Source organism: Lolium perenne, chromosome 1 (assembly GCF_019359855.2).
Source record: "Lolium perenne isolate Kyuss_39 chromosome 1, Kyuss_2.0, whole genome shotgun sequence".
Taxonomy (NCBI): Eukaryota; Viridiplantae; Streptophyta; class Magnoliopsida; order Poales; family Poaceae; genus Lolium; species Lolium perenne.
In genome coordinates this window covers 4,859,772-4,870,135 of record NC_067244.2, presented here as the reverse complement: position 1 = coordinate 4,870,135, position 10,364 = coordinate 4,859,772, and the positions used below count along the sequence as shown (strand labels likewise).

Below are 10,364 nucleotides of genomic sequence, written 5' to 3'. Positions count from 1 at the left end.
TGGCTAACTCTGCATCTTCCTCGTCATAGGCGGTAGTATGCAAGACATTGTGGAGAATATCACTGGGCAGGATAGCTTCTGCTCCATACACCATGAAGAAAGGGGTATAGCCGGTTGATATCTTAGGAGCGGTTCGTAAGCTTCAGAGTACAGATGGCGGTTCTTGTGCCCAAGCCCTAGATGCTCACTGCAAAGGCGTCTCAAGACGGAGCTTGATACCTTGTAGGATTAGGCCATTGGTGCGCTTACACTGTCCATTAGACCGCGGGTGAGATATAGAGGCTAGGTCTAGGTGGATACCCATCTCTCCACAGTATTGTTCAGCTTGCCTTGGAACAAGTTGCTGCCATTGTCAGTTATAATACTATGTGGAATACCATACCTGACAACTATATCCTTGACGAACTTTGTAGTTATAGCGCCGTCGGGTTTTGCTTCAACCCACTTGATGAATTTATCCACCGCAACGAGTAGACATGTGTATCCACTCGAAGCTGTCACGAAAGGGCCAACCATGCCAAGCCCCCAAATGGCAAAAGGCCAGGTAATAGGCATTGTCTTCAGCTCTGTAGCTAGAACATGCGGTTGACTCGAATACAACTGACAACCAACACAGGTCTTGACAAACTTCTCGGCATCCGCCTTAGCTGATAGCCTGATCCGGAACTCTGCCGCCTCTGCAGAAAGGGTAGAACCAGATCCGGCTTGCGTCTTGATCTCCGCCGATGGGGCGGGGAGGTTGTTGTTGGAGTCGAAGCCGGCCTCCTGGCCGGTCCACCCGATGAAGATGTGGAACTCACCAAACGGGATGACCGTGTAGGCGGTAGGGTTGACGGCAGCCAGAACCCATGTTTTGACAGCCGGCATGAAGGGGATGTTCCCGTAGTACATGACGCGACCGATGGCGATGGTGTCGCCGATGCCGCTAGCAGCTTTCGCCTGAATCTGAACTCCAGTCACAAAAATATGAAACAACTATAATTTAGATTACTAAAGCCTAGAGTCTAGCTCAATATCTCCCGACCCAATTCTAATTGTTACGCAATATAAGTGTAAGTGCATCTGCCGATCCAGAAAAAGTAACTCCATAAAAAATCCAATTCAAGAAAATTGATTGCATATGTCTACTACTCAAGAAAAACAAAGAAGCACAATATGGAGATGGCGCATCAAAGTGAGGGGGAATCTTCCCGCAAAAACAAAAGTGAGGGGGAATCAGATGAGGGGAGAGCCATACGTCTATCTGCTGCTTAGTTGGGTGATAGACTCGAGTGTGGAAGGTGATGCTGCAGCTACAGCCGGTCAGACCTAGATGGAAGCCCTGCCAGGCAGAGCTCCGTGCTTTATCTGGTGTAGGAGCCGAGGTTGATGGTGGCAGATTGGGTAGGAGGCGGAGGGGACAGGGTGTCGTCTGCAATGGCAGCGGGACGGCCGAGGGAAGGGGACAAGGCGCTGTTGGCGGCGGCCTCGGTGGAGACGAGCGGAGAGTGGTTAGCAATGGCCGACAGGCAAAAGAAAGTGGAGGTGGGAAATTTGTGGTTACCTCGTCCGTTAGGGGAGATTTTACAATTTGTCACACTTTACTTCACACTTCTATTATTTTCCATATGACCACCACCTATCAATGTCACTTACAGGTAGTGGTCATATGGCAAATATAAAAGTTCAGAGAAAAGTGTGGCAAATCATAAAATATCTCGTCCATCCGTTAGATAGGGATCCGCACTATTTCCATCGGGGGCCACATGACTTCGATCGAGCGGTCGCGACGAGTGAGCGCGCCGATTACCAAATAGTGGTCAGCCAGGAAATAGAAATTGGGATATATTATTGCACACAAATTAAAGCTATTAATCGCAGTACGTGGACCAGAAATAAGCGATCACGATCAGTTCAATCAAAAGTAGTAAATTAATTCCCTCTCTACAATAGCAGAGGGAAGCAGCACTACATGCACGCACGACACAGGCTGGTCTATTACCCAGCTACATATATAGATCTCAAAGTCAAAATGTAAAATAAGAAACTAGACCAACGTAGGACACATGCAACTTCTTTTCTGCATTACAAGTTACTCTAGCTTGATCATACACGAGAGATCGACGAAATGCATGCGCGCGATATACAACGGATGGCCACAGCTAGCTAGTAGCAGATCACACCCTTCACCAGCTCCGGTGTCTCCACGTCATCGATCGGCGACATGCCTGCCACCATTGGCGCCGCCGTTACTGCTGTTGCCGTTGGCGACGACCGAAGTGAGCGGCAGGGCCAGATTCTCGGCGGCCGTCTTGCTGTCGAGGATGTCGTTGCTCTTGCCCCAGATGAGGGAGTAGAGGCCGAGCACTATGATCGCTGCGCCAATCACACTGTGACCACAGAAACTGGAGTAATTAAATTGGTTATTAATTAATATAATCAGATAGTTGTGTGCTTAAAAAAAACTACTCGTTAAAACATGGTGGAGCTTAATCAAGGGGACGAGCAAGTAAATTATTAATTTGGTTTTGATACGTACCTTCCTAGCGTGGTCTCTTCTTTGAGGAGAATGGAGCCCATGACGGCGGTGATGAGCATACAGAGTGGCTGGAACGCCGTCACGAACACCGGGCCGCGCGTCTTGGTCACCAGCCCCTGCAAGTAGAACGCCACGCCGGAGCACACGATGCCGGAGTAGACGACGGTGAAGAGGCGGGTATCGAGGCCGATGACCCAGCAGGCGCCCATGTTCCGGCGCTCCGCCACCAGCGTAACTGCGGCGTTTACCACGGCACCCATCGCGCAGATTATCGACGTCAGCGTCAGCGGCGCCGGGTAGCTATTCAGCGTGTTTGACTGCGCACGTCACGGTCACGTCGGTTCATCGCTCGGCAGGGCCGGAGACTAACTAATTCAAGGGTCCGTCCATCAACTTTACCTGGAGGACGAAGAAGCCGGCCCAAGCGACGCAACACGCGATGATCATGACGGTGCCGGCGAGCCAGGTGGCGCTGCTCTGGGCGGCGGCGGCCGCGGACGGGTCGGCGTGGTGAGCCCACGGGAACTGCACCACGGGGCCGTGGTACATGATCATCAGCACCGTGCCGGTGACGGTGCAGATGGTGCCGGCGACCTTGGCCTGGCTGTGGAGGCTCCGGAATCGGAGCTTCTCCATCCGGAGGATGATGGCCATGATGAAGGTGACGGTGGGGAGGATGTTGACCAGCGCAGAGGAGAAGCTCGCGGAGGTGAACTTGTTGCCGAGGTAGTACAGGTTCTGGTCAATCACAGGCCTGCAGGTCGTCCATGTTAGTACTAGTACTTACTCCCTCCGTCCTCGAATAAGTGGACATCTAGCTCTAAACTTTGTTCACGTACTCGAGTAACGTGAGGCTGCAGACCTTGACGAAGATGGGCATTGTCATCTTCGGTCTCAGTCCCCTACAATTAATATAGCAAAATTGATATTAATTAGTTTCGACTAACTACTAGCACTCCCTTCGTTCCATAATTCTTACCGGGTGTACCTAGCTACTTACTAGTACTTAGAAATGGAGGGAGTAGTAAAGAATTATGAAATGGAGGGATCGAGTAATAGAGAAGGAATTAGAAGTCAATATATAGCCACTACTTACCGGGTGTACGTACTTACTACTCGAGTAATAAGAAAATAAAAACAAGTGTCATATCATGCAAAGCAGTACTCGAACACTTTGTATCTATGAATCGGCGGAGAGAAAACAGCTAGCGCAGCTAGCTAGGTACCTGAACCTCTCGAAGATGAGGGCGAAGGGCGTCATGACGGCGGTTGCGACGATGTTGCGGTAGGTGACGAGCACCAAGTGGCTCATGCCCTGTTTGAGCGAGGCGACGGAGACGATGTACATGCCGGCGTACCCAATCTGCAGCAGCACCATCATCATGTACGGCTTCACGTCGTCCAGCACCTTCTTCCCCACGCCCATGATCCAGCACGTACTCAACACACACGGACGGACAGAGATGATCGAGGCACACTGCTCACACCGGCCGTGTTAGCAATAATCTAGCCTCTAATACAGGAGTTAGCGTTTAAGTCTAGTCAGGTTAATTAGGTAAGTTTCCTAGTCGGTTTGGCTTTGCATGCCATGTAGTCAGCTCTGGTCCGAGTAGTACTAGTTGAGTCTTTGTACGAGTAGGTTTAGCTGATCGAGTTTGGATCGGTTTGAGTTTGGGTCGCCCAGCTAGTAGGCTTTGGTCCTATATATACACACATATACCTGTGATTTGTAATACTTCCTCCGTCCATAAATAAGTGACTCAACTTTTTCTAGATACGAATGACATTCGTTAAAGAGAAAAAATAGACGGGTACGACACGTGCCTTTGGCAAAAGTTTTGCGACTGTGTATATGTCTGATTTGATATGATAGATCCGTGGGAGAATCCCAACATGTGAGGCTGCAGCGCGGCCAAGGTCACATGCTCTAGCTTGGCTCGCTTCTCCCAAACTCCAGTATGCGGTGACGAAGTGAGCTGGCGGATGAGCGTATTTATTATACACGCTTTATCTGATCAGTTTGTTGTTTTTAAGCAGAGTAGTATTGTTATGTATGGTACATATGTTCTGGGGCCCGTTGTATGCATATGGATCGACCATGTCAGATCGCCAGTATATAATAAAGCGAAATTTATGATGGAAATATGTGCCACTAGTATTCAGTCTAAGCTACATTGTCTCCTGCCAATGTTTTAGCTACATATGTTCTCTTTCCATGTCAAAATATAGTGTATATTAGTTTTACACTAGGATAGGAAGTTTGAACAAGCTTATATCACTAGTAGAAAAAGAGGCTTCCGTCCACCCCCATTAGTCCCGGAAATATTCGAACCGCGACTAAAGGGGGCTTTAGTCGCGGTTCGGGAGGCGACCCGTGACTAATGCTCCATCCGAGACTCCCTGGTACCCCTTTAGTCGCGGTTGGTAACACCAGCCGGGACTAAAGGGCTATGGGGGTATGCGGCCGGCGGAAAAACCTTTAGTCCCGGTTGGGGACACCAACCGCGACTAAAGGGTACCCTTTAGTCCCGGTTGGTGTCCCCAACCGGGACTAAAGGTTTCTCCAGGTTTTTTACTCCCCACGCACCCTTCACCCCCACCCCCGTGGATCGCCTTTTTTAACACTGTAAAATACAAAAGAAAATGATAGAAAATTCAAAAAAAAAATTGTTTTCAGATTCTTGTATGTTATGCAACCTACTATTAGAGAAAATTAACAAATTTGAATTTTCAACTTTTTTGCAAAAAAAGTTTAAAAAATGGTAAAACCGCAATAACTTTTGCATACGACGTCGGAAAAAAACGTATAATATATCAAAAAAATCCTGGGAAAAGTTACATCCGAATTCATCGGGGTTTACCCGGTTAGCCAGTTTTTAGATTCTCAAAATTCCAAATGAAAATATGAAAGCAGGAAGATTTTAGTTTTTGCCAGAAATTCAGTATTTTATATTTTTTTTAAATTTTAAATTAATAATTGCATCTTGCATAAAGATTACTATTACTTAACCATAAAGTTAGCCAATTTTTAGATTTTCAAATTTTCAGGTTTTAGGTTTGGCAAAAAAAAAATTAAAAAAATTAAAAAATTAAAAAATTAATTATAATATAAATTTAAAAAGTTAATATTTATTTATTTATTCAAGATTATTATTACATCATTACTTTTGTTTATTAAAATAATTATTTGAAATTCAAACAATAAAGAAGTGTGACGTCATCGACCCAACATGTTAATAGGATTGATATGATACTAGTATCAACAACATGCGCGCGAAGCACTTGGAAACGAGACGGGATGGAACTCAGAAGTTAAGCGTGCTAGTGCTGGAGTAGTGGGAGGATGGGTGACCGAGCGGGAAGTTTGACCACAGGTAAGGAATTTGACTAGAGATTAAGTGTAGTTAGTGACTAAACTTGGCCAATAACTGAAATACTAGAAATTGTGGGAAAAAAAAGAAAAAAAAAGGAGTGAAAAATAATTAGAAAACCAAATGGATTAAAAAAAATTAACCCGCGGATGCCTTTAGTCGCGGTTGGCCAGGCGAACCGCGACTAAAGGTCCTCCGCCCCGACGGACGCCTGGCGCCCACGTGGACGGGCAGTTGCGAACCGGGACTAAAGCCCCTTTTTCTACCAGTGTATGGGTAAATAATATCAACATCCACGATACCAGATATATAAATACAATATGAAAATATATTTCATGGTGGATCTAATAATATTAGTCTAGTACGGTATAGATGTTGATATTTTTAGCTATATATAAACTTGGTCAAAGTTTGATTTAGGACATGACCGAAGTAATATACCTTATATTTCGACATAGAAAGAGTATTATGGAAATGTTGTGTCGGAGCAGTGAGAAGTACACTTCCCGTTGGTGGTTGACGAATGTACATTCATGTAACACAAATTAAGGTGAAGCACTAGATGCGTTTAAGGAGATGTGGGCATCTGTCGACGTGGAGCTAGCTTTAAATAAAGCAAGGGCGCACGGAACAGATGCAGGTGCTGAGTTAATGTCCAAGGACTTGGTGCTGTTTACTACAGATGCGTTTAAGGAGAGTAGGAATGAAGCATCCATATTCGGACCAACTTAGTGGCGCAACAAGATCGAGATAGAGACTCAGAATAAAATCAGACTCGAGCCAGGATATCGCGAAATGACAATTGTTGCAAGAAAAGCTATATGGCGATAATTAACATTCGTTAAGTTGTTGGAAATAATAAGCCGAAAGGCCTTTACGAATGACAATCATTTCCTTTGTTGGAAAAATATATATGCCAAGAATAAGAATGACTCGAGCCTGATATATCGAATAGTAGTAGTGCATGACTGCTCATTGGTCTCGCATAACTGTCAACACCCGGATTTTTAAGTCCAGATGCCTGTCATGCCATACATCGCAATCCCAGGAATATTGTTGTTGCGAGACATAACAGTTGAATATCATAAGTCATCATTCATTACATACCATAGTCGTCTTACAAATAGAGATCACACGATCCCATATTACACGAATAGTTGATCTATTGATCAACATACACAAGGTTCACAGTTTCATAGCGGAAGCGTAAAGTAGAAGGGACTCTCTAGTCCACAGGCCAACGTCTGACGTCAGAAGGCTCCCTAGTTGTCGTGGGCGTCCTGCGGGTCGTCTTCTTCATGCTGTGGTTCTGCTTCAGAATCTGGCCATTTGAATAGCCAGGGACACAGCCGTGAGTACTTTAAAGTACTCGCAAACTAATACTAAGGTAAGTGCTAACAATCCTAGTAAGGGGGTACTAAGCTCTAGTTTATTTTGCGTAAAGCTAATTTTATTTCACAAACATTTTTGTAAACCACTCTTCATGTGCTAACTAACTCAAGTGGGAACATTAGTGTCATTCCCACAACCAGGTTGTGATTCCAAGTCAAAGTCTCCATTCAAGTTCAAAATCATAAGTCATCCTTCAGCATTCATAGTTTTCGAAAAGTTCTGATGACGGAACAGTATGGCCTTTCCAACTGTCCATAACCGAGGACGCGGCTATTCGAATAGGTTTACTCTGCAGAGGTTGTACACTTGTGCCACAACAATTGCAATAGCTCGTCAGGGGTAACTGGCCCTGATTTATCGTACGCAGTACGCGAACTACCAATCATAACCTTTCATTTACATACCCTAGTATAGGCACCTCTCCCCATGAGCTTGGCCTCCCAGTGAAGACCAACTGTCAACCTGGGAACTGCACAGGGCTTGGGCCGGACATTCACCTCATCGCGCATCATATCGTATCGTTTCTTTTGTGGTAGAGGCAGCTTTCGGCATAACCCCGATGATGCTTGTTTAGAGGGAACCCATACTAAGACACACAAACTTCCAGTTAAGCCCTACCCAGATTCAGGTATTGTGGGGGTACGGTAAAATTGGAATGGTATCGCATCCGAACCCAACCATCAGTATTTTTGAAACATTCACCAAGTCATTCACCAGTCATATTCACCTTCAAAAGAAATCATTCAATGGAATGCATCTTCATCCCAAGGTTTCGAAACTCCTTTAAAAATCTCTCAATAGAATGACTCGTCATTCCAAGGTTTTCGAAATCATTTCAGTTCCCAGTCTCCCACATGGAGTAGCCACTTTCAAATCAGCACTAGCATCTATGCAAGAGGGATGCTAAGTATTTGGTGTGTTTCTAGGCTAAGTTTGATACTCTTGTACTAGTCCAATACTAGCCAAGTGAATCATGAATCAAAAAGTACTTTGATAAAACAAAGGTAAATAGAGTTTGTAAGTACAAACTGGAAATTAAGATCATAAGCCTAAAGTAAAATAGGGGAAGGCTTTGCTCATAGAGAGCTTAGCAAGTTGCAAGATTATTATCTTGCAACCCAAAATGGTTTGCCTCAAGCTAGCTTGCATTGGTGGTAGCTTGCTAACTTTACTACTTTAGTCACCAACTTGTACTTTGACCAAAGTTAACTATAAAAGTAACCCATCTAGAAAACAAGTAAGAATTTGTAAAATCAAAACTTAGGATGGGTTCATAGAATAAAAGGTAAGAAACAGGGTGCCTTGCCCCAAGGGGGCGTTGCACCTTGCAAGAATATTAGTTTGCAAACTAAATATCTTAGCTTGCAAACAATATCACCTTGCAAAGGTAATTTCTATCAGTGCTAGCTTGCGTTGGTAATAACTTGCAATACTATCAGCTTGCAACAAAAGCATAGCTTGCAAATCATATCAGTGATACTAGCTTGCAACTACTAATTGGCATTGGTATTGGCTTGCCTTGGTATGAGGTGAGGGTCTCAGTTCTCTTCTTCTCCTTCCTTGTTGTAGAAGTCCTCCCCTTCCTGATGGTCTCCGGTACTAGCGTCTAAAATACGAATACGGGGTACACGATCATCATACCAAACTTACATACTAACTAATCTCATACAAGCTTCACACCACTTAACTCGTATCACACACTACTATTAAGTGGGTGGAGGTGTTCTTCCTATTTAAGAAAATGATTAAATGAGGTTCCATACCTCATACAATTTAATACTAACCTGGTAGTGATTTAATGTCACCAAATACTCAACATAAGATTATATAGACCATGGTCCATAACTTATGTTGAAATACTTGAGACCAAGATTTAAATGAGAAGACAACCTCCCATAAGATTTAACACATAGTTGTAACTAGGTTAACACTACCATTGAGGTGATTTTACATCCTCAACAATTCATTGGCTATTCTAACGATACTTGTACTCATACCAATATTCCAATTACACCTATAATACAAAAAAGGGTGCATTGGTTGTGGGGTTTGAGAAAATAATTTCCTCTCTCTACATGGAAATGATAATTTCCATCTAGGGTTGGAGAAACACTTCTCTCTTATTGAAAACTTCTTAAGATTTAATTTCTCAAACAATCATACATGAAATCATGTTGACTCAGGTCAACCATTCATTATCATTATTTGAGAAATAGATTTAAATGAGGTAAAATACCTCATACCATTTAATAACACTACCTATGATTTAAATCTCTTAGCAATTCATATAGGTGAGTTTGGCCAGGGGTCCAAACATCACATGAATTCATTTGAGACAAGATTTAAATGAAGTATATGACTTCATATGAATTACTTAATAGTTTTGGACAATATCAACTAGTTAAACTAGCCATATTGCACACTGCTTAAGTTAGGGCATGATCATGCAAAGTGACCACCCCATTTTCTTGTAGAAACAATTAGTGTAAGTCAAATGTGAGCTAAAGGTGTTGGAATTAACTTAAAATCATTTGTGGTTGATTTTTAAGAATTAATCTAAGGCAGAAAAGTCCCTGACTTGTTATTTTTGTCAGATTAATTCTACAAAGAGATTGACCATGAGGCCAGTGGCATTGGATAGATATTTTCCTAAGCTTTCCAAAAATATAAAATTCACTAGATTTGGTTTAGCCAATTTGAAATGGCTGAATTTCAAAATGGAGGCAGTATTGAAAAAGTTTGAAAAGGATTTAAATAAAATTCCCTAGACGGGCTGGCGGGAAACTAAACGGGCCAAAAGATTTAAAAATGCCCGGGGGCAGCCCAACTAGCGCTGCGGGCCAGCTGACAAAGGGGCCCGCGCGTCAGTGAGTGAAACTCACCGAAACGGTACGGGAGAAGGTGGGCGGTTGGATTAGATGCAGATCGGGCGGCTGTGGATCGTCGTCGTCGTCGACGAGAGGCAGACGCGGGCACGGCGGAGGTAGGGGGTCGGAGCGGTCGTCGGAGCTCCGGCGGTTGACGGCGAGGTGCGCAGCGACGTTGTCGAAGACGGCGGTCCTCCTGGTAGCAGTGGCGTCTCC

At 44.2% G+C, this 10,364-nt stretch overlaps 1 protein-coding gene across 3 annotated transcripts; it reads right to left on the bottom strand.

Annotated features, from left to right (window-relative positions):
* Window positions 1-1,892: 1,892 nt before the first annotated feature.
* On the bottom strand, window positions 1,893-4,210 carry LOC127341680 (WAT1-related protein At1g44800-like). Of its 3 annotated transcripts, none has more exons than XM_051367560.2 (5): window positions 3,745-4,210; window positions 3,358-3,420; window positions 2,918-3,272; window positions 2,519-2,835; window positions 1,893-2,384 (listed from the first exon to the last, which is right to left on the bottom strand). In XM_051367560.2, the coding sequence occupies exons 1-5, from the start codon at window positions 3,942-3,944 to the stop codon at window positions 2,189-2,191; spliced, it is 1,131 nt and encodes a 376-aa protein (XP_051223520.1). In that variant the 5' UTR covers window positions 3,945-4,210; the 3' UTR covers window positions 1,893-2,188. The 3 variants fall into 3 exon arrangements, with proteins under 3 accessions (XP_051223520.1, XP_051223525.1, XP_051223536.1); XM_051367565.2 differs by having other exon boundaries at window positions 1,893-2,369; window positions 3,745-4,209; XM_051367576.2 differs by lacking the exon at window positions 3,358-3,420.
* Window positions 4,211-10,364: the final 6,154 nt, after the last annotated feature.

Excerpts from the sequence above, each read along its gene's own strand:
- LOC127341680 (XM_051367560.2), bottom strand. The coding sequence starts at position 3,944 with ATGGGCGTGGGGAAGAAGGTGCTGGACGACGTGAAGCCGTACATGATG. Across the intron at positions 2,836-2,917 it reads CCGGCTTCTTCGTCCTCCAG|TCAAACACGCTGAATAGCTA; the intron begins GTAAAGTTGATG and ends TGACGTGCGCAG. Across the intron at positions 2,385-2,518 it reads GAAGAGACCACGCTAGGAAG|TTTCTGTGGTCACAGTGTGA; the intron begins GTACGTATCAAA and ends TAATTACTCCAG.